Below are 24,559 nucleotides of genomic sequence, written 5' to 3' on the forward strand. Positions count from 1 at the left end.
TGATCAGGACCTATGTTAGGAGCACAAGGGAGGCTAGGAAGCCTACTACTACTCTTCTCTTTTAGGATCACTTGGGCCATTTGGAGACAGGAGGCACATATACAAAGAGGAAATTAATATTAACTGAGATAACAGGCTGGGGAAGAGATAACCACACATCACTGTTGAAACTACAGTTGATTCTAGATTGCTTGGGTCAGATTAACCATAGTTGAGGCATAGCAGGGACCTAGAGAAACTCACCCCCAGGGCAGGCCTCTCTAATTAGGTGGCCTCAGATACTTGGCTCTGATTGCTCTCCCAGGTGGGAGGAGAGAGTCAAGGCATAGGTAGGGCTGCACCTCAAGATGCCGGGATTGGGGCGACTCCACGCTCCACTCCAACAGAGGTGCTCTGCTGACAGATAATCACAAGGTGTCTACCTTCTTAACTGAAATTTGGGGGTCATCTCCGACTTTCCAGCAGCCCACCCTCCCTACCCCAGATTCACTTGATTCCCAGACCACTTAATATGCTCCTGAATAACTGAGAAGCAGAAGTATATATCTAAACAGTTATGAAGCAAAAGTTAACTCAAGTCACACTTCCTCTTTGAGCCAGCTTCCAGTGTTACATGGCGTAGATTGGTCTTCCTACTGTTTCTTTCCTTCTCCTTCCATCGCATTTTAGCTAAATCATGGGCCAAAATGGCTTCTGTAGTAAAGAGGAGGCTATAACCGTTATCTGTAACATGGTTTCTGTAGGAAAATGTATCGTGTGCTAAGGTAATACAGCACACATCTGCCTCTCCTCCAGTCCCTCCCACCCTGGCTGGGGCAACTGCTCCATGAAATCCCTTTGGTCCATGGAGGGTGGAAGAGACTAAGGAGAGAGGGTGAGCAGCAGGGAGCCGCGCTGCTTTCCTCCTCCCAGAATGCACACGGAGCGGCTTGCTTGCTTTTTATCTTGATTATATATATGTTGGGCTTTAGTGTTTGATTCCTTTTGAACAATGAATCCTGCTGTTAAGCAAAAAAAAAATACTGAAAACTACTGATTTAAGAAAGCTGGCGTTAAGTGCAATGCTGAACTAGTGATTTAAAAAAAGTTTGCTTAGGGACTTGAAATAATAATCCAGAAGAACAAATTCAATGTTAGTCCTGGACATACTCCAAGCTCAGGCTCTCTTGACTCTGCTCAGTTCTAAGAACACTGTAGCCTAGATCTTTATTTTCAGCCTGCAATTTGTAATCATGTCTCAACCCTGAAAGGAATGAAGTGGCATTCAGATTTGGGGGATTATAAAGATATGTGTATTTTATGCTTTTGCATTGTTTGCACTTGCGTTACAGACACAAAGATTTTAGAATTGTTCATGGAAGGCCCTTTTCCTGAACATACTTTTTCTTCCCATCTCCTAAAGAGAACACTGAAAAATACTCTATTTTCTTTGTGTCCAGGCTAGAAATGACTAAATAATGTTAATGCATCATAACTTCTATTATTTTCCTCATGTGGGGCTTTGGGTACACTAAAAGCTTTGTAGCCCTCTCATGTTCTGTCATGAAACATGGCATCTGTGGAGACAGCACTGTTCACTATCTGTTTGGTTACCAAAAGTGATGCTGGGAAGTAAGAGCTGGAGCCAGTCACTGGAAGCCGGGCATTTCTGATTTTCTTGATTACCCTGATTCTTCTAAGTTTCTTAACAGCTTGATTCCCAGGAACAAGGATACTAGCTTTGCTGATTTCACAGGATTGCTGTGAATTGAAATGAAGGCTTTTGGCAAATATCAAGAGCTCTCGAAAACTACATGGTCCTGCCCCCTAACGTGAACAGGGCTCTGCATTTTTCACAGGACACCTGTCACGACACCTGTTATCTAAAGCCGTCTTGACTTCCTCTCCCGGTACACTGAGATTCAGTCTCTTCAAAGAGAAAACAAAAACTATAAAAGCTGCAGGACTTACCTTGAGTAACTATATTGAGAGTTTTCATAATCTTTATATAAATGTCACTGTTCAAGAAAGAAGAATGGAGTATCATGCGTATGTATTTGTAACTTAAATTTTATTGTCCACTACCACGTTGTTAACTGTTGCATACAGATTTGGCATTTAAGTTTTCATTCACAGAATTTCATATCGCTTTATGTATTAAAAACAGAGGTATTACAAGGAAGGGTGTAACAGCAGTAGTGTTTTACATCTTCTTTATCTCGTTCATGTCCATGAAGTAAGTAGAGCTAACAGGAAAGCACTAATCTCTGGCTGGAATGTACATTTCAAATGTGTAAACAGATGTTTCCATGTCTTAGTTGTGTTAAAACAGAGAGACATTACAAAGATAATTGTAGAACCGGTAAAGCTATGCTTTTTTTTTTTTTCCCTAAAAGCAATGTTTGGATGTTTACATAGCTCAAAATAAGGTTTTTCATTTGGAAAAATTCTTGAGTTTTCAAACCTAGTACAAATGAGCTGCCCTGGATATTTGAAATGCAGCATTTTCCCTTTCCCTCATTTTGTATTGTTACAGAGGAAATGGGTTTTCAGTATACATGATTTGTGGGGGAAAAAACTCCATATTTAATTCCAAAATATTCCATAGACTGGAAAAAAATGTCTTTTGGAGTAGTCCTGTTTATAGTAACTCTACAGTCAAAGAATTTATTAGGTTAGTGCAGAAATACAAACAGCTTTATCGAACAAAATACCTATTTTCTAGCTGCCTAACAGAAATGATTTACTCATGAAAACAGAACAAAATTTCTCAGTTTCATTATTCAGCTTTGTAAATATTTTGCCAGAGCTTTTTTTTCCCTTGGGGTGGGGGAAGCAAATAAAAAGAGTTTAAAAGTTCACATGTGTCTATTTTGTTTTAGCTTGGTGTATTTATTCAGGGTGAATTCTGTATGTCTTTGCAGTTCATCAATATGTGTATTTAGAAGTTTTTCAAATTCTTTCGCTCGCTTCTCTTCCTCCAGAAGGAAATGCTGTGTAGCCAAAGAGGCTGGGAAGACTATATCTGGGGGAGACTAAAGAGAGAAAGAGATGTTAGGTGAGGAACACAAAGCCTTTTTTTTTTTTTTATTGTTTTTTTTTTTTTTANTTCTAGGAGAGAGAGAGACAGCGTGAGCAGGGGAGGGTCAGAGAGAGAGGGAGATACAGACTCTGAAACAGGCTCCAGGCTCCGAGCTGGCAGTCAGCACAGAGCCCGACGCGGGGCTCGAACCCACGAACCGCGAGATCACGACCTAAGCGAAAGTCGGACGCTTAACCGACTAAGCCACCCAGGCGCCCCCACAAAGCCTTTTAAACCTTTCTGTTCCCAGGCATGCGTCCCCCCTGGAATGCTGGCAAGTGGTACAACTCGTAATGAAATAGTCCAGGCAGAAGTCTCTCTACTGGTATAAAGCAGGGACTGCTCGTGAAATCCTCGAGCAATGAAAACAGCACCGCACCATTATATTAAAAAGCTCTAGAAATAAATATTACTGTGTCCAACTGCAAATGCAGGGCCCACAAAATTACCACGGAACTTGCCTAAAACATACTCAACTACTTTGTAAAGCCAAGGGTTATCTGAAAATAAGCAACTCCAAAAAGCTAAAGATCACAGTAGGACTTGAGCAAAGAAAGCTTGTATGGGGGGGAAACTAAGGATTGGCTGAAAATGGGAGCTAACTGCTGTTTGGAGTTGGCTGGGTAAGGAGGGTGGCAGCGTGATGCATCCTGGGTAAGAGTGGCTCCCCCCTGGGGAACGCCATGACTTGGGAATGTATCCTGTTTGTCCACTGAGAAAGCCTCAGTGGTAAGCACCCGGTTCCATACTTCATGGCAATATGGAAGTGCTCATTTAACTGTGACCTGTTATGTTCTTTAATTTATGCACGCACGTACACGTGCGCGCGCGCCCACACACACACACACACACACACACACACACAAGTGCTTCAATCAAAATAATGTTTTAGGTTAATTTAAAAAATAAGTTGGGGACGTTTGTACTTTAATTTTCTAGTTCTGGGATCCCTGGACTCTTCTTCAACTTTTGTTTTATTGGAAGAATGGAACTTTTCTAAAGTGTTTGAAGAGTCGATGATCTGTATGCCGGTGAACTTTGCTATAGGGCAATTTAGTTCATAAGTCCGGCCTCTGACAAAAGTGTATGGATCATGGCAGATGAGAGTGGAGTGCCGTATAAATTTATCCAAGTAGTAGCACTGGCTGTAGATTTGATGCTGGATAGAGTATCTTTACTACAGCCTCGGGTACATGATATACTACCGTTGACTTGGCAAATGCATTCTTTTTAATACCCAATAAAGAAGGGGGTTGGGGCACCTGGGTGGCTCAGTTGATTAAGCATCCAACTTCGGCTCAGGTCATGTTCTCACGGTTTGTGAGTTTGAGCCCACCGTTGGACTCTGTGCTGACAGCTCAGAGCCTGGAGCCTGCTTCAGATTCTGTGTCTCCCTCTCCCTCCGCCCCTGCCCTGCTCATGCTCTGTCTCTCTGTCTCTCAATAATAAATAAATGTTAAAAAATTTATAAAAAAGGAAGAGGATCAGTAGTAGTAGTTAGCATCCACATGGGGTAGACAACAACACACATACATGTTCTTCCCCAATGTTATGTGTTCTGTAAGGATGCTGCCACAGTAAGTTCTGAAGAAGCCTGGACCATCTGGACATTCCTGGGGTTATAGACTATAGAGCATAATGTAGTAACATTAACATCATGCTAAGATCTGATGAGCGAGCAGGAAGTGGCAAGTATGTTGCAGGCTTGGAAGGACACACACACTCCATCCAGAAAGTGAAAGATAAACCCCATAAATGGTTCATGGGCTTGACACAATTTTAAAAATATTTTCTTGTATATCCATTTGTTTTTTTGAGAGTGAGAAAGAGCATGAGTGGGGGAGGGGCAGGGAGAGAGAGAGGAAGACACAGAATCAGAAGCAGGCTCCGGGCTCTGAGCTGTCAGTACAGAGCCCCTTGCGGGGCTCGAACCCATGAACCGTGAAATCATGCCCTAAGCCACAGTGGGATGCTTAACCGACTGAGCCACCCAGGAGCCCTGGGCTTGACACGTTTTTCGGTGTACCATTATATGGAGCATTATAGGGCATCTAAGCACAAGTTAATGCACCTTGCGTTTCTTGTCACCGAAGAAGCACAACGCTTGGCAGGTCTCTTCAGGTTTGGGAAGCAGCATATTCCACTCTTGGGTGGCATAATCTGACTCATTTCCTGGATAACACCGAAGGCTATTTCTGTTTCATTTTGTTTTTCGAGTAGGGCCCAGGGCAATGAGGGGCACTGCAGTAGGTTGGAAATGGAGTACAAGCAGTCCTACCACTTGGGCCAAATGACTTGGAAGATACAATAAAAAAATTGCTTTGTACAGCCTCTGACAAGTCTCACTAGGCAAGGGACACTGAAGACCCTTAAGATTTGGGATTACGGCCATGCCATCTGTGGCAGAAAACTGTAGACTGTTTACAAAACAGTTCCCATAATGCTATTGAGCCCTGGTTGAGATGGAACATCTAAGAAGTGGGTACGGTGACTTGATCTAGCCTCTGTCCTTGGCCACTCCAGGGGAAATTATGGATGGGCCCAACAGCACCCAGGTTAGTTTAGCTAACTGTTGCTTGCTGAATGTCTGAGCTGCTTGCAGTAGAGACTAAAGCTTAGTTCCTGATATGGCACCATCCCTCAGAGAGACCGACCAGCCTCTTGGTGGCAATTTGTGTACACACCAGGTCCCTTTCACCTTGGAAAGGGCAATGTTTCATCCTTGCCGGAACTAACATATATCATATGGGTTTGCCTTTCCTGCTTGAAGGGCCTTGGCCTTGACCGCTATCTGAGAGCTCACAGTGAGACTGATTTACTGGCATGGGTTCCTGATTAGTAGTAAAGGAACCTACTTTACAGCAGAGGAGCATGGCTGTGCGGGCATGACCTTGGTATTCACTGGTCCTACCACATACAGCACTGTCTGGGGGATGCTAGCCTGATAGGCTTCTTGAAGGCAGAGCTGAGGCATCAGCTTGGAAGTTCTATCCTGTGAGGAGGGGGTACCGGTCTTCAGGATATGGTATAGACTTTAAACCAATGGCTCTTATATGCTACTATATTTCCAACAGGTAGAATACACGAATCTGGGAACATAAGGGAGGATGTAGGAATGGCTCTGCTGCATCACTTCTGTTGACCAACTTGGAGAATTGGTACCTTCTGTCTTTGTATCTTTAGGCTCTATTGATCTACAGGTCCTAGGTCTCGGAGGGGGAAATGCCTCCACCCAGAGATCTCTAAGAGTCCAACTACACTTAAAGCACTAGCTGGCACCTAGCCACTTTGGCTTCCTCATGCTGACAGATCAGAGGCACAGAAAAGAGGTACTATACTGGCAGGCGTACCTGGCCCTAATCATCACAAAGACTGTCTAATGGAGACTGTGAAGACTATGTTTTATATTTAGGTGAGCCACTGATGTTTCTTTTTTTATACTCTCATGCCCAGCGTTAACTGCAAATGGCAAACCACATCCTGATAAGGTCATAGGACCCAGGGGCTCACCCCACAAAGCAAGCTACCTGGCCAGCTGGGAGAGAGGGGAACCTAGAATGGGCGAGGAGATGATTATACCAAGGCCTTGAGACCAGCTGTAGCATCAAGGCCTGTAGTTTGTCCCACTAACCCTCCTTTTAGAAGTTTTCTCAGAAATTAAGATCAGCCCGAATCTTGGAGAAGACAGGTGTGAGTAGAACAAACAACAGGAGTCGAACACGGATCTGAGTGGTTCGAGAGGTGGGCGATAGTGGCTGCCGTTGGTGCCCTGCTAGAATTCCCTTCACCAGGTGGTGCATCTGTCCTCCAGCTGCTCTGGGTGTCGGTTCTCGGGAGACCTGTCCTCAGCTGAACTGGAGCCTCTGCCTCCTCCGGGAAGTTGCAATACCCCCTCAGGACGCTCCCTCTCCTCTCAGAGGCAGTGACTGACTGACAGGGGCACCGAATGCCAGACTTCTGTTCTCCAGGGGGACCACCTCTGTTGTGTAATTCGTGCCCCAAGCTCCCGGTGAGGCCAGGCCAATCTCACCTCTAGCTGAGCTCTTGCCCCGCTTTAGCTTTTCTCCCTTCCCCTAGACTGCTTCCCTGACTCTCCTCCTGCCAAGAATAGTACCCTCAATAAATCACTTTCATAAGAATCCCCGTCTCAGATTCTACGAAACCTGATCTCAGACAGATGACTTCCGAAATTCTGGCTTGAGTGGTGACTGGGTGACATCAACGCCATTTACTGATCAATGAAAAACAGTAAAAGGGGCCCATTAAGGGTAAGGCCTTGCTTATTTTTGATTCTCCAGGTTCTAGCAGTTTCTAGCACAGAGTATATTTCAAACAAACTTTGGAGTTAATAGATGATTGAAGAAAATGCTTTTGGTCTTAAATAATGCTGAGTTAGAGATGACTTGGGGCTCAAACAGATTGTCATGTAGACAATGAGATATATCAATCCAGATCCCAAAAGGTAGGTTTGGATTAGAGATATTTCAAAGTTAAGAGAATTAAAGCTGTGAGTCTGATGGAAATCATCCAAAATATACAAATAAAAACTGCAGTTCAAAAATGGAATCTTGGAGAGTGCTTCAGTTCAGGCACCCAGTCTCATGGCCGTGGTCTTGACATTGTCATCCACGATAATTTACTAATCAAGATGTTCAGCAACCCACCCATTACCCTTCCAGCTTATTTAGTCTCAAATTTCCACTTTCTCACATCATCCATTCCCTTCTGCCTCTGCTTATACTCCAGATCCATCATTGCAACCATTCCTCTGTCCTAGGTACTTGGTAAAACCCAGGCCTAAATAAAGTGCCTGAGGCACGCCTGTACCTGAGCAACTGAATGCTGGGGTGGGTGGATGGAGGGGGAATTCTGTTACTGCAGGGACTGCTACCCACCCATTCTAGTATATTCGTTTTCTCACTCATTACCTGGTGGCCTTGCCTCTTTCTTGGCCGGGAGCTGCCTCGTCTCCACACCCATTTGCTCCTGTAGTCATACTTCAGGCCATACTCTGTTTCAAGAACTCTTACTTCTACCTATATACTGTGGATTCTATTCCTTCTTATCTTCTCAATGGCTGCTTCTGCAAATGAACCTAGTCACTCATGGGTCCCACCTCATCTCCATCAAACTTTGTTCGTCTCCTTGAAGATCCCCATTGGACCACTAAATATGGTGGTCTAAGGCTTGGTCTTGGGAGTTTCCTCATTTATACTCTAGTAAGTATTCTTTCTCATCCAGTCCTATAGATTTAAATATCAGCCATATACTGTTGATCCCCATATTTTATTTCTAGCGCTGATCTCTTCCTTAGATACCAGATTCACATATCCTAACACCTATTTGGTGTCTCTATTTGCATGTCTACTAAACACTTTTAATTTAAATGCCCAATCTAGAAATCATGACTTTCTCCTCTAACCCTGTTCCTTCCCCTAGTTTCTTTCCCCTAGTTCCCTGGATCCAGTGTGTTACTCTCTGTCCACTGCTGCCAAGCCAGCTTCCTCCTGTCTTGCCTGGACTACTGAAATAGCCTGGGAACTGTTCTCCGCACTTCTTCTTCAGCCCCTCTATAATTTTCTATTTATTTGGCAATCAAAGGGTCTTTTTAAAAGATATTTTTAAAACAAAATTCAAATTCCTTCCCATGGCTTATAGTCTCTCCATATCTGATCTTCCTCTGACTGCTTCTCTGGCCCCCTTTCGTTCCATTCTTTCTCTTCCCTTCTAGGCTCCAGGCCCCTCCACCCCCTATTTGGTTCTCAAATTTACCACACTTGTTTCTGCCTTGCAGATTTTCACTAGTGGTTCCCTCTGCCTGAAGCCTGCTTTCTCCAGGTCTTTGGATCTTTTTTTGTTAATTTAGGTCCCAATTTAAATGTCCCCTCCTCAGTGTTCCCTCCCCATTTTCCTGGCCACTCGACCTAAAGTCATTCCCCACACTGCCATCACTTCCTATCATATTTCTGGCTTTTCTTTTCATCATAGAATGTATCACTATTTGATAATTTCTTATACAGTCATTTGTTTCCAGTCATTAATTGTTCCTTCCTTTTTCTGAGGTACAATGCACACAAAATAAAACCATTTAAAAATGAACACTTTGGTGGCATTTAGTACATTCGCAATGTTATGCAATCACCATCTCGCTTTAGTTACAGAATATTTTCACCATCCTGAAAGGAAGCTGGACCCATTAAGCCACTGACCCTCGTTCCCTGCTCCCCACACTACCCGTGGGAACCACCAGTCTACATCCTGTCTCTATGACTTGCCTGTTCTGAGTGCCTCTCACAGATGGAATACTACAATATATGACCTCTTGTGGCTAATTGCTTTCACTTAGCATAATGTGTTAGAGGTTCATCCACCACAATATAGCATATACTTCACTCCTTTTTATGGCTGAATAATATTCCGCTGTGTGTATGTACACTCTTTGCTTATTCATTCATCCATTGCTGGGGTTCCTCTCTTTTTCTCACCAGACTCTAGACTTGCCTGTCTCATCAAAGATGTGTTTAAAACAGAACCTGCCATATCCTGTGTGCTTATAATACATGTTGATTTTATGAATGAATGATGACACTTCAGGGACAGGTATAGGAGAGAGAAGCTTGGAAGCAGACTGGGAAAAAAGTAAACAGGCAGCAGGAAAAATCAGTGGAGAATAGTGTCATAGAAGTCAGAGAACATTAGTTTCAAGAAAAAATGATTAAGGAAGATGAGTTCATAAAAGCATATTTCACGAACCATGAGAAGGTCGCTGGAATTCTTGGTAGGGACAGTACTGATGTAGAAGTTTAAATGTGGAAGTGGACAGAAACCTCTGGACTCAGAACAGTGGCCTGGGCTATGTCTTTCAGGGAACTCTGGAGCCCCGTCACAGAGTAAAGTCCCCATGCCCAGACCTAAAACAGTAGAGAATTTTCTTTCCTGGTGATTGTGGGCTTATGAACGTCCTCAAAGGAGTAATGTGGAATTTCAGAGAGAGAAGGAAGCCCAGTGTTTATTAAGTTAATACAGCAGATATTCTTATATGCTTCCTACGTGCCTGCCAATACCACACACTATTTTAGGTGCTGGGGTTACAACAGTAAAACAAACAGAAAAAACATCTCTGCTTTCATGGAGCTCAAATTCTAAGGGAGGGAGGAGAACAAACAGGCAGACATAAAATGTCTTATTGTGAAGTGCTATGAAAAAAACAAAACACAGGACAAGGGGTTGAAGAGGGAGGGGCCGCCATAGGTCGGTTGCTCAGACATGTCAGATGAGGTGATATTTGAGCAGAGACTAATGATCCTAAAATGCTAAAATCATCTGATATTAGAGCCATGGGGCACTTAGCAATTCATCATGTTTTGTTTTCCTTTTGCCTCACTGGAATGTGTGTGATACAGAATTTGCTAAGTCCCCTTAGCGGTTCCTACAGCTAAAATGAGCAAGTTTATTTCATTTACTTTGTTGGTATAGGATTTTATTCTGTTCAGATAATTTTGGCATTTTACGTTGAGATGAACATGCAAGAGTGTTTCAAGGCTTTAGAGATCTCTAACACTTCGAAAGTTAATGGTTTGAAGTCATCTCCTTCCAAAATAGCTTGACTCTTACTTCCAGTTTCTACCAAAAGAAGGTGATAGATTCTAGAAAAGCAGTAAAGTACTCATGGGATACCCATCCAGTTTAGACATTTTCTGTTGTCATTGTTTATAATTTGTATCCAATATTAGCATATCATGGGGAGACGCTGAAAAAACATAATATACTTTGAATACAAGTGAACGTAACGGCTAAGAGTACTACTTACTTTCTGAGGGAAAAAGCTACTTAAAAAACCCTGTGATTATTATGTTCAATAAATTAAATCATAGGGTAGAAAATTTCAGCACAGAACTAGAAACTATAAAAGGATCAAGTGAAAATTCAAGAACCAAAAAATATAAAGCTGAAAGTAACCTACATGAGGCCACTTTCTCAAGACAGGGAGAGCTGGCTCTTTTATCTGATGCATAGAAAGCAACAGAGATTGTTGAGGAAAATGAGGAAATGGAGGAATGTGAAATGAAGAACCATTTCCCTGTTTTATGAGGTCAGCACCATCTGATACCAGAGCTTGATGAGGACACAAAGGAACACTACAGGCTAATTTTTCTAGTGAACACAAAGCAAAAATTTGGAGCCAATGTGAACAAACCAAATCCAGTTACCAAGTGCAGTTTATTCCAAGGATTCAAAGTTGGGTTAACAATCTAAAATCAAGAAAGACATCACATTGGCCAAGCAAAAGAGAAGCATTACATGGTCCTTTCTTTTTTTTCTTTTTTCTTTTTGGTAATTTCAAAAGAAGCAGAAAAAGTATTTGATAAAATTCCACATCAACTCATGAACAAAGTTAGCAATCTATAAATAAAAGGGAATTTCCTTCATCTTTTAAAAGAAATCTACAAAATATCTATAGGAAATATACACAATGGTGGCATACTGAAAGCTTTCTCTGGGCAGTTAAGTGAGGAGATAGATATGCTGTCTGTACCACTTCTGCTACTCAATATTTACTTAGTAATATAGATTGAGAAAAAGAAATAAAAGGTATAAAGATATGACAGTAGAAAACAAACTGTCATGATTTTGATTCTGAATATAGAAAATCCAATAGAATCCACAGGACTGAAATATATGTGCATGTTCAAATGGCTATTTTCATGGGAGAAGGGATTGAGAGTATTACCTTGCACCATATGTAAAACGTAATTCCAGGTGTAGATGTAAATATGAAAGGTAAAGAGCCAAAGTTTCTCAAAGATAACATAGGATAATTTTTTTATAACTTTGGGACAAGCAAAGTTTTAAACAGGATACCAAAAAATGTTAACCGTAACGGAAAAGATTCACAAGTTTGGATGTATTAATATTAGGAACTTCCAGTTACCGAAAGATACCATTAGGTGAAGAGGAAAGTTAAGAATGGGAGAAGATATCTGCGATATATATAATCGACAAAGAGCTTATCTTCAGAATATATAAAGAACTTCTGCAAATCAATGAGAATAAAGACAGTCCAGTAGAAAATTAGGCAAGGAAACTCAACAGATACTTTACAGAGGAGACTATCAAAATGGCAAATAGATACATGAAAAAGGGCTCAACCTCATTAGTCACCAGACAAATAATTAAAACCGCAATAGGAAGTTCCTACACACTGATCAGGAAAGCTAAAACTAAAAAGACCAATGATACCTAGTGTTGGAAAGAATAGGTGACAAGAACATTCCTATACTACTTATTGGGGCATTAGCTGCCTCCAGCAGTTAGGAAAACAGCTTGGCACTACTTTCTAAAGCTGACCTTGTGCATATGCTATGACCTAACAATTCCACTCTTAGGAATATACCCAAAAGATGTGTACACATGTGCAGCCAAAGGCACATGCAGCAATGTTTTTAGCAGAAATATTCCCCAGCAGGACATAACTCAACCATCTGTTGAGAGTAGAATGAACAAATTGTATTCCATCCTATGTAGCATTTATATACAATGGAATACTACAGAGAAACAAAAATGGATCAACTACAGCCGTATAAAACAATATGGATGAGGAATCTCAGAATAATGTTGAGCAAAAGAAGCCAGACACAAGGATCACAGATAATATGATTCTACTTACATAAAATTTACAACAAATACATGATGTGAAAAGTTCAGGATAGTGGGTACCTTGGGAGCAAGTCGAAGGAGTGACTGGAAAGGGACGTGAGGGGTGCCTGTGGAGGGCTGCCCGTGTTCTGTTCTACGTGGGTGGCAGTTACAGTGATGTTTATTTTGTGATAAGTCATCAGGCTGTCTGTCCAATTCTGATTTGTGTTAAGTTTCTGTGTATATGTCAGAGTCAATAAAAAAGATTTTTTAAACAGGCATAAAAGATCACTTGTAGCTCTTTAAAATATACAGATCATGGAGGGCTCATGGGATGTTCAGGGATGAGTCCTAAGCACTTGAGATTTTAAAAAGCATCCCCATCATTCTGGCCTGCACTAGAGGTGAGTAACCATAGGTTGAAATACTTCACGAAACATTACAGATCTCTTTTCCTTCTATAGAGAGGCATGGCCAAATGACGCACAGGCCCACCTTGGAGTCCTAGTCAAGAAGCCACTTTTCTTTCCCCCAACAACTGTGTGTATGTGTATCAGTATGTAGGTATCACTGTAAAAGTCATCACTCCTTTAAGGAAGAAATAACCAACAGCCAGCAACTCACCAGTGGGAACACTTCGTCATCACTAAGCAGGGGGCTTGTCATTTCTTTGGTTTGAAATGGCAAAGGGGGCAGTGGCGGTGTTGCACTTCTGTTTGGCTCCCGGTCTCGGCTAAGTCTAAACGAGAAGGATGGTCATTGTTACCGCTACTGAGGACACTGCTGGTTCATGTAGCTAAGCCTTTACTTTTCTCTGATGTCTAACGGAGGGGAGAGCACCACAAAACGTCTGGGCTTATCTTGGGATCTCTTTGAAAATAATTTCCTGGTAAGTCATTTCTAATGATTAATAATGAGCAGAAGACTTGGTAATTGTTAAAAATATTCTTCTATTCTTATTGCTTATCATCCGTTTCTACATTACTTTCGGATCTCTTTGCCATTTAATTAAAAAACATGATGCCAGTTGCAGAAAAACCTCAAAACAGCTAACAATGCTGCCCTCAACAATTCTAAATAATCCTCTTTGTGTATTCTCTATTTCACTAAACCTTGCTGGCTTTCTTAACAGAATTATACTTCTCTCTCTCTTTAAGTTTTTTGTTTTATTTATTTCTGAGAGGGAGAGAGAGAGAGAGAGAGAGAGAGAGAGCGAGCATGAACAGGGGAGGGTCAGAGAGAGAGAGAGATACAGAATCTGAAACAGGCTCCAGGCTCTGAGCTAGCCATCAGCACAGAGCCTGACACGGGGCTCTAACCATGAGATCATGACCTGAGTCAAAGTCAGATGCTCAACCGCTCAAGCGACTGAGCCACCCAGGTGCCACCCCCCCCTTTTTTTGATGCTAGAATAAGTCCTTGCACAATAATTCTAATTCCTATAGGACTTAATAATTTGTAACATGTTTTCAATTAATATCTTCTCCTAAGCTCTTCCACACTTAGTTGTATAACCTTGAGCTTGAGGAGGTATCTAGATCCTTCTGTGACTTTAGTTTTTTCATTGATAAAAAATGAGTTGTTAGGAGACTTGAACTCCACAGTTTGGATAAAAGGTACAGTACAGAATTAGTTGTTTGTGCTAACATATAAAGTGGAAGATGAAACTGAATACATTTTTAAAATTTTCATATGCTGACTAAACAAATGAATAATGGAATGAAAAACTAAACTAACTTGACCTAAGATTTTACATAAAAAGATCCAATGGTATGAGCTCTTTGGAACTAAATAAATATCTTTCTGCACATTAATTCATGAAATTGGGGTTGAAATTTAATCAAAATCATCAAAGCCCATGAAAACATAAGAATCCCTTCACCTTAAACTTTATTCATTTTTACTGATTATTCACAATCTTCAGAGGTAATGATTTACCATTTTCAAAGGCTTCATATTTGAATTTTGCATGGTTCAAACAAATTTATGTCATTGTTCTCTGTTCTTATCCAAAGACTATCTACACAGACTTGTTTCTTATTATGTAAACATTTTCAAAGCAATGCATACAAATAGCAATAAAAGTTAAGTGAGACATCTGTAAATTAGGACATAAAAAACAAACACAACATGTTTCCCATTTTTACTTATCTTGAAATATATCTTTTTTTAAATCCATTCTCCCAAACCATAATTACCATGGAAACAGAACAGCAAATTAAACTGAAATAACACGGTTTATGATGTGCACGTTAAGATAAAACATCCCACAATTCAGATAGAATTATAACAATTGCAAAGCACATCTGCATAGAATCTTCAGCTGAACCTTTTAATTTGAGGGAGGCTACCATCTATACTTCAAAGCATAGTGGGACAAAATAAGATAATTATAGAAGTGGCTCAAGAAATATGTATCTCGTAATCTCAATTATACGAAGATTTCAGGGAAAGTGTTATTCATCCTAAATTATCTAAAGAATTATCTCAATTATCCATTTTGCTTTGGATGTATCGATACAGTTTTATAGTGTTAATTACTAAAATTTATATATGAACATTCTTTTTATTGTATGATCAATAAAATGTAGACATTGAAGGAAAGACTACATTATGGTTTTTTTTTTTTTTTCTAGGAGAGAGAGAGACAGCGTGAGCAAGGGGGGGGGGCGGTCAGAGAGAGAGGGAATCACAGACTAGGAAAGACTACATTATGGAGTAAAATACTTTTGCTTTAAATTGTCTTTATATCTGAAAAGTTCTTCTTCTTCCTTTTTTGTAAAAAAAATTTTTTTAATGTTTATTTATTTTGAGACAGAGAGAGACAGCGTGAGTGGTGGAGGAGCTGAGAGAGAGGGAGGGAGAAATAGAATCCGAAGCAAGCTCCAGGCTCTGAGCTGTCAGCACAAAGCTTGATATGGGGCTTGAACCCACAAACCGTGAGATCATGACCTGAGATGAAGTCAGACACTTAATGGACTGAACCACCCAGGTGCCCCAAAAGTTCTTCTTCTAGAATGCAGCTATTCAAATACTTCCTAAACTACCTTGTAAAAAAACCGCTCAGTGTATCAACTTAAAAGCTCTTTGAAATTATTTCAGATGGCTTTTACTAGCCTCTCACGAGCTGGTCTGCCCAGTCAGCGTTTCCACAGGCCCTAGTCCAAGCCTCTGCCTACTTCTGCCAGGAAAGCTGGCCTCACTTGTCGTTGGGAACAGAACTCTGCCCACTTGAGACCTGGGTCCACTCTCTGCAATCTTCAGAGCTGCCTAACTGTCCATCCCTTCCTGGCCTTCAGTTAATTTTCCCTGGGCTCTGGGATAACATCCTCAGCATAGAATCGGATCCCTTCACAAACTGCTAATTGGCCTGCTTTCAGCCTCACCTTCTAACGCTCCACATGATGCCCCCAGTTCTTTGAACAACTCATTATTTCCCGGCCCACAGCTGTTCAGCCTGCTTTGTTTTGTTCCTTCTTGAGTAACACCTTGGCACAAAATTTTCTCAACTTGTGTTTTTGCTTCTAGATGACTATTCATTCCCTGACAAGGGATCTTGTGAGAGTGGTCACGACAAGCCTACCGATGTTCTGGTTTTCTTAGGATTAGAAACTTTTTATTTCTGAACTACATTTGAAGCAATTTTAATGATTAATGTTAGCATTACTAAACTCTTTCCAGTACATGATGGAACTTCCAAGCATGCATCATATATAGAGAAGAAACTCCATTTATTACAAAATTGAGTTGTCATTAAAATTAGTCACATATTGATTGCTCTGGGTACCACTATTTCAAATTAGCTTATAAATTAGCCTTAAATTTCAAAACTCTAACTTCTAAACACTTTTAAAATATTCAATACAGGGGTCTGGGTGGCTCAGTCAGTTAAGCATCCTGCTCTTGATTTTGGCTCAGGTCATGCATGGTCTCGCAGTTTGTGAGATCGAGCCCCACATCCAGCTCTGTGCTGTCAGCAGGGAGCCTGCTTGGTATTCTGTTCCCCCTTCTCTCTGCCCCTCCCCCCTGCTCATGTGCTCTCTCTCTCTCTCTCAAGATAACTAAATTTAAAAAAATTTTTAAAGAACTCAATGCATTCTCACCAAATTCAATTACATCTTATTTATAATTTTAAGTGCTGAATAACTTTCTTATCAGAAAGCAAATCTGTTAGAACATCCTAAGGGGTGCCTGGGTGGCTTAGTCGGTTAAGCGTCCGACTTTCGCTTGGGTCATGATCTCGCGGTTCGTGGGTTCAAGCCCTGCGTCGGGCTCTGTGCTGACTGCCAGCTCAGAGCCTGGAGCCTGTTTCAGCCTGTGACTCCCTCTCTCTCTGACCCTCCCCTGCTCACGCTGTGTGTCTCTCTCTCTCCCCTAAAAATAAATAAAACATTAAAAAAAAAAATTAAAAAAAAAAAAAAGAACATCCTAAAAGGCTTCACGTTTTCAAGTGGATGAGCATGAAGAACTTCCTATTACTTCTAATAGGAATGAAAAACAACAAAAATTGGCTTACTTGCAAGTGGGCAAAAGATTATTTAAAGACGTATTATACAAATCTTCCTCAGCTAAAAGGAGGAAGTGGCTGAAATTAGACAAAACTTTTGTGGAACATCATCTTCATGTACTTTTACCTAAAAGCCTTTTCCTTTCTGAAATAGTTTCCTAAGACCTTGTGGCACTGGCCTGTGCTATGTAAATATGACTCAGTGTTTTCCGATGATGTTTACGCCTAACAAATATATCTGGGCTTCACTGAGCTGTGCTGTGAGGGAAAGAAGGAACATTTCATTTTTCACTTGCTAAGACTAATAGACATGTGCTTTACAGCCCTCCCCACTGCTGAGTTCAGGGTCCTTACAACCTCACGACGCTCTCCCCGTACTGGATTCGACATGATAATAATTTATTCAGAACATTTGAAATGCCATTTCTCTTTAAAAAAAAATCAGGTCACTGGAGAACACTGAAATCAGGCAAGGCATTAAAACAATTTAATGAAACTCTCACCAGATGAGGCTGGCAGGTGACGAGGCTCTGCGGCAGGAAGACCAGCCCAGACTGCTTATCAAGTCCTCTCCTGCGGAGCACTTTACCCCCGCGTGTTGCTTTCTGCGTCCCCTACGGTCTGGTTTTTGTTAGGCGCCTTGAACGCATTCTGTGCCCTCCAAAAAGAGAAAGGGGGGGCAGCCCAGGGTAACTGCCTTTAAAATAACAGCACCTGGTAGGTCCGTTCATCTAAGGTTTTCAAAGATCCTCCCAACAAGCAGGAGTAGGAAACAATGTTCCACACCCAGTGGGTGCTCGGCACAGACCGGGCCTGACTCCCGTGCGCAGGAAGGCCCCTTCTAACAGCTCTAGGCGCCTGCTTTTCTCTCGCAATGAAAGAATCCTAGGCATGCGGCCGCGATTTGACCCAGGGAGAAATGAATCTATAGGGCAGGGAAGCACTTTGAAAAGGGTCTGTTCTATATCAGAAAAAATATTTCTATATCACATCGAGATGAGACCCCTTCGGGAGACAGATTTTCAGTTATAGCCCGCGGCACACACGGGCACATGCCCTGGAGAGGTGGCCCGTGGCCAGGCCTCAGCAGACTGTCCCTTCTGCCCCCAGGCCACGTTTGTACCGCGGCCATCCGCCCCCTGTGGGCATCCTCAACTCGCCTCGCACCCCTCGGAGCTGCGGCCCAGGGCCCCCTCCCTCTCCCCCACCTCTTCCCTCCCCCATCCTGCACCCCACCGCCTGCCCCCTGACGGCAACCCACCACCAGTATACTTAGTTTCTAGGGTAGCAGCCAGTCTGCCCTCATTTCCTTCCTGAGCTTCTCGAAAAAAGGTTATTAATTAAGCACTTTTGAATGGTTGCTGTTTCTTGGATCGGATTGGGATCTAGCCTCTAAGACGTGCAGGGCTGAGGGGATGCAAGTAGGAGAGAGCTGCACTACGTCCACAAGAACGTTGAGCAGACATATTTTTTGCTATGTCCCATGGATTTATGGATTTATCCACCTGCAGCTGGGCCGTGCTTAGTTACAAAGATAGGCCGGCGTCGCCCCTCCTCCACAGGACTGTGTTTTGCGGGAATGTCAGATTCAGCCATTTGTTTGGCCACCCAAAGCTACTTTTTGGCACTGTGAGTTGTTGAAGAAGTATTCAATTTATTACAAATGCTAACAATTTTATTCGTAATATCAATAATAATGGCTAACACTTATGGAAATATGTTTTCATAGGGAACTATGGTTTCTTCTATAATTCTCACACAAAAAGACCCTTAGAATTATTATCTCTATTTATCAGATGGGAAATTGAGGCTCACAAATTTTAAGTAAATTTCCCAAGGTTGTTAATATTATGTTATATGAAAACAATATGTGAGGTTTTCATGCTACGCGTGATGAGTTTTTGAGCAAAAGTTGTATCGAAGTTAGGTAGGTCCTATCAATTTACCCTTTCTCGGTACCATGAAATGGTAATAAATCTGATATTAAAGAAGTTTGGGGAATGTTGCATGCCACACCCTTCCTGAAACTCACAATGCATATTAGCATATTAATGACCCAATATCCTGGAGAAAAGAAATGTGTTTATTTTGCTGGGAACTTTTCAAGTTTGGAAAAACAGTGAAAAGCTTCTAGAGGCCGTTTTGATTCCATAGTATTTTATTAAAATTGAATAAATTAGTCTAATTTTATGGCAGATGTATTTACTGAAATTTTGAACTAAGACACTTTAAAAGGGGAGCATGTGGATAGCAGACATTAATTTTCCACATGCTTCTCTTCACTCAGAGAAAACCTCTTCCACACCCTCCAGTTCCTTCCCTATGAAGGGACCAATGGTTTGTCGCCACTGTTGGAGAATCAATATAAAGTGTGTATTTTTTTTAATGTCTTTTATTTTATTTTGAGAGACAGAGACAGAGAGGGAACAGGGGAGGGGCAGAGAGGGAGGGAGACACAGAATCTGAAGCAGGCTCCAGGCTCTGAGCTGTCAGCACAGAGCCTGACGTGGGGCTCGAACCCATGAACTGTGAGGTCATGACCTGAGTCGAAGTTGAATGCTTAAATTGACTGAGCCACCCAGGCGCCCCTAAAGTGTGTATTTTGAAGTTGTCAGAAGCGACATATTTTCTGTCATATTATTATGACATATTACATATTTAATATGTAACATATTAAAATCTAGTTTTTCTGGGCGGCGCAGTCTGTTAAGGGTCTGACTCTTGATCTTGATCCAGGGTGATGACCTCACAGTTCATTGGTTCCAGCCCCGCGTCAGGCTCTGCGCTGATGGTGCAGAGCCTGCCTGGGATTCTGTCTCTCCCTCTCTCTGCCCTTCCCCTGCTGTGCTCTCTCTCTCTCAAAATAAATACATAAACTTAAAAAAATAAAAATAAAATCCAGTTTTTCTATTCTTATGACATAAAGAAATAAGATTACTTCTTTGTATATTTTATGTGCCACATCAGCTTCTAAGAAGGGTTTGAATTGAGTAAAGTTCACTATAACCCTATCGTTTCACTGTTGTATTTTGAAAGCTATTGACAACACAGAATTTAATATAAAACAATATATCACTATAAAATTTTAACAACTGAAGAAATAGTATATAAGAGCTCTTTTTTGAATTGTTTAAAAATACATTTCTATGAAATATTTCTACATTTATGTCCTTATATAATGGAGCTGACATACCTATCTTCATTCTTTTCCATTTTTATTTGGTTTTGATAGGTGTACTGTCCCATTTCTTCGTAGGTGTTTTGATCGGCCCACGCTGCTTTGCCATTGGAGCGAAGTTTTGCAAGATCATTTCGGAGCCTTTCATTCTCATATTCCAGTTTGTTAATAGATGTATGCCTCGAGTGTGCCCTGTTAGTGAAGTCCAAACTCTAGAGAATGAAAAAGCCATCACTGAAAAAACCGTTCCTTAGAAGGGAATACATACTTTCCGTGCGCTTAGACAGGGCCGTCATCGAAGAGCCCTTTCGTCTGAGTCCAGTGACAATGGCTCTACTCGCATATGCCCTAAAGCCTTCTCCTGCCCTCACCCCCTCACAACACGGACACTTAGTGACAGCTGCTGCTGAACGCATCACAATGAGAGCAATACATTGCTCTCACTGTCCGTGTTCGCTTTCACATTAGTGTTTTCTCTCTCTAGAACAGACTGGCTGGATTTAAGCTTCTCATGTCTACAGGGTATATCTTCTAGTGTTAATAATGGAACCAGAATTAACATACATCATACATTTCAATTTTGGACGGTTTTTTCCCTCTGATTACAATAATACATGTCATGATAGTAAATCACATATCGATTTCCCACTGTTGGGTGATGCAACAATGATCTTCCAAATCCATACAGACTAGAGTCTGACTCGGGACCGTTTTACAGTAATGATCTAACAGTTGGGATTGTGCCAGTACCACGGTTTTGAGGAATGCGGCTTCGTGATGAAGATTTACTATCTGGTGTGAACCACCTAATTTTAATGCGTCCTAAGAAGGGAATATGAAACATGTTTTTTTTTTTTAAATGTTTTATTTATTTCTGAGAGAGAGAGAGAGAGAGCGAGCAGGGGAGGGTCAGAGAGAGAGGGAGATACAGAATCTGAAACAGACTCCAGGCTCTGAGCTGGCTGTCAGCACAGAGCCCGACACGGGGCTCGAACCCACGAACCGTGAGATTATGACCTGAGCCGAAGTCAGACGCTTAACCGACTGAGTCACCCAGGTGCCCCGGGAATATGAAACATGTTTAGATCACAAAATGAGCGGTTTAGAGCAAGAACAAAGACTTATTTGAATTAAATGCTGTGAGAAGTTTTAGGGAGAGTCTAAACTTTTCTTCTCACAGAGTTTTAAAAAACAGGATATATCCTCACACGAAAACTCATGAAAATGCTTTAAATGACTACATGGTCCTTTCTAGTCCTATGATTTAGATATCTGTGGGACATGTAGTTGCTGATTCAACAACAGTTCTCTGTTGCCAGAGGGTAATATTTTTGCACAAAAATATGACATGGATAAAGTATCATTTTTTAAAAATTTTTTAAATGTTTTATTTATTTCTAGGAGAGAGAGAGAGAGAGGCAGCGTGAGCAGGGGAGGGTCAGAGAGAGAGAGGGAGTCACAGACTGAAACAGACTCCAGGCTCTGAGCTGGCCGTCAGCACAGAGCCCGACGCGGGGCCCGAACCCACGAACCGCGAGATCATGACCTAAGCGAAAGTCGGACGCTTAACCGACTAAGCCACCCAGGCACCCTGATAAAGTATCATTTTTGAAGCTCTGAATTTCTATAGTTGAAAGCCCATAAGACCATACATGAATATGGCTTAGAACTTTTATTTTGAAGTTTCTAAATGTAAGGTTTTGGCATAGGCCATTTTATTTACTAGGTACCCCATAAAGTAATCATTATTATTATTATTTTACTAACTGCACATTTTATATTATACATATACTATCATATTAGTGTCAGGATTGATAAGTGCAGAAATGTATACATATTAAGTGTTAAAAATGTTTACCTATTTGTCTTAATTTTTGCTTTCAAAGGTCAAGACTGCTTATTACATTTTCTGTTTCCTACCTAATGTGTTATAGAAATTCATGAATCTTTAGAAAGGTCCCACTTTTGAAAGAAAATTCTCCAGGAGGCCAAACTGCCCCAAAACAATACAGAAAGGTTATGTGTTTATAATGCCCTTTGGTAGAGAAGGACCATTAAAAGGTATGTCTCTGCTTATTAGGCCTTTATCTTTCGTAGATCTTAACATTTGCTCTTTTGAGATACACCAGTGCAGATAAAAGAGTAATCTATAGCATGCTTTACAAAAGAAAGAATTATTTATTCTAAAGTTAGAGTAGATTTGCGATAAATATAAAGAGGCTGTCTTACAAAATTTTGCCCTTCATAAGGAAAATATTCATATGAACAGATCTGGTTGAGAAAGGTCATGAAAAGATTGAAAATTTTACTCTAAAAAAATCTATTCATCAAAATATGTAATTCTTGATGGTCTGCTGCTCGGTTATAATTTTATTCACACCTTTTCTATAAGTTTAGATTTCGTCTGTGATTCTTTTTGACCCAGTGTTGGTTTAAAGTCATTAAGAATGATAGTAATACTTTTTCAAAAGTCTCTATAATTTTCTAAATGCACCATAATTAAATAAGTGTTGAGAGCACGACCTGAAAAAATTACAGAGATAATGTATTCACATGATTTATATTTAAAAGCATTTTCCCTTTTTCTTGACAACAACCTTTTTGGGCTCTCTCATTTCACGTTTTTCTTGAAGGCTTTTCTAGTAATTTCAGGACTATATCCTTCACTAGATGGGTTATCACGTGAAAAAAGGCACTGATTAAATTCTACCTCTATTTCTGATGGGTTATTTTAGAGGCTTGTTAGCTCAAATTTTCTTCCCTCAAATTTTAGGGTTTTGTAGTTTTAATCCATTGCTTCATTCTTGAAATGGCAAAACTTCCTAGTATTTGTTTACTTTGACATGCCAGCATGAGGCCAGTTGAATTACTGGTGTCTGAAGAACAGTATTTTATGTTACACTTTTTCTTTTAAATTTACGTATATTCAACAAGAATAGGCTAACAAATTATTTCTACAGAAGGACAGGCTTTAATCATGTTTTATGGTTAGCATATTAATTTTTTAAATATGTAAGTGGATGTTTTAGATTATTGTGAGGGTACTAATTTTTATGCTATTATTTTATTTGGCAAACTTCATGGATAGCAAAAGGCAAATGAGTCTTAAAAATTACCACAAATTCTGAGTTCTGATTAAATCTGATTTTATGACACCTTTCTTAAATGAAGGGAAATTTAATAAATACACTCATGGGCCGAAGTAAATATGGAATCACAAAAAACTCTCATGAAAAACTTGATGTTGCATTAGCTACCCGAGAATAAAGGTAAACACCTCACACTTTTCTGAGTAATTGTGCACAAATCCAAGGGAAACGTCTTTCTCAGAGCCACTTCTGTTACAGTTTTAAGTATCCTAAGACCTAAGGAAAAGTTACCAGCCAGGTGGGCAGTCCCATCCCAGATTTGGCAGAGGAAACCGGGCACTGCTGCAGCCGGCCAGCCCGCAAGCATGGGGACACCCACGGCAAGCCTGCACCCGCCAGTACCTGAGGGCAGGGCGCTTCCCCTACTGCTAGGTGAGGGCCTTTTTTGACCTTTCTTTCCCTAAATGTGAATAAGCAGGGTGCTTCACAGTTAGTCAACCGGAAAAACTCCCAAAGTTCTAGTTATTTAGAAATGACCTACCTTAATATCAGTAATTTCACTTGTCTAGAAAGGAAAAAAGATAATGGTTATTCGAATATTATCCAAATACCACATATTTTAGAAGACCTAAAACTAATGATGTAAATATTTTGCTTCTTCCTGCGTGGGGTAAAAATTAAGCACCAATCGTTTAATTCCATGTTTATTTATCCATTCCAATTACTTCAGAAAGAATTAACTAATTGTGGGATCTGAACACGTAACAGATATGAGTTTTCTTTAATATGAAATCTTTAATGAGTGCTACATAAAGTGACATGATAGATTGTATACTTAAAAAAAATTTTTAAAGCATTTATGTAGTTTTGAGAGACAGACGGAGAGCAGGGGAGGGGCAGAGATTGAGGAAGACACTGAATCTGAAGCAGAGCTGTCAGCACAGAGTCTGACACAGGGCTCGACCTCACAAACTACAAGATCATGACCTGAGTCAAAGTCGGATGCTTAACCAACTGAGCCATCCAGGCGCCCCAGATTATACACTCTTAAAGAACAAAGAATTATATTTGCTTTTTTATAAATTCAA

The 24,559-nt window shown here is 40.8% G+C and overlaps 1 protein-coding gene across 5 annotated transcripts in view; it reads right to left on the bottom strand.

Annotated features, from left to right (window-relative positions):
* Nucleotides 1-2,033: 2,033 nt before the first annotated feature.
* Nucleotides 2,034-24,559, bottom strand: part of DEUP1 (deuterosome assembly protein 1) — an 83,738-nt gene continuing 61,212 nt past the window's right edge. For 4 of the 5 annotated variants that reach the window (XM_039224825.1, XM_039224827.1, XM_039224826.1 and 1 more), the window contains 4 exons: nt 24,013-24,036; nt 20,398-20,594; nt 13,322-13,436; nt 2,838-3,014 (listed from right to left, as the gene is read on the bottom strand). In XM_039224825.1, the coding sequence (XP_039080756.1) occupies nt 2,838-3,014; nt 13,322-13,436; nt 20,398-20,594; nt 24,013-24,036 (513 nt within the window). Of the gene's footprint in view, nt 3,015-13,321; nt 13,437-20,397; nt 20,595-24,012; nt 24,037-24,559 lie in introns of all 5 variants that reach the window. The other variant, XM_039224828.1, reaches the window with a different exon arrangement.

This window comes from Hyaena hyaena, unplaced genomic scaffold (assembly GCF_003009895.1).
Source record: "Hyaena hyaena isolate Hyena2069 unplaced genomic scaffold, ASM300989v1 scaffold_1781, whole genome shotgun sequence".
Lineage (NCBI taxonomy): Eukaryota > Metazoa > Chordata > Mammalia > Carnivora > Hyaenidae > Hyaena > Hyaena hyaena.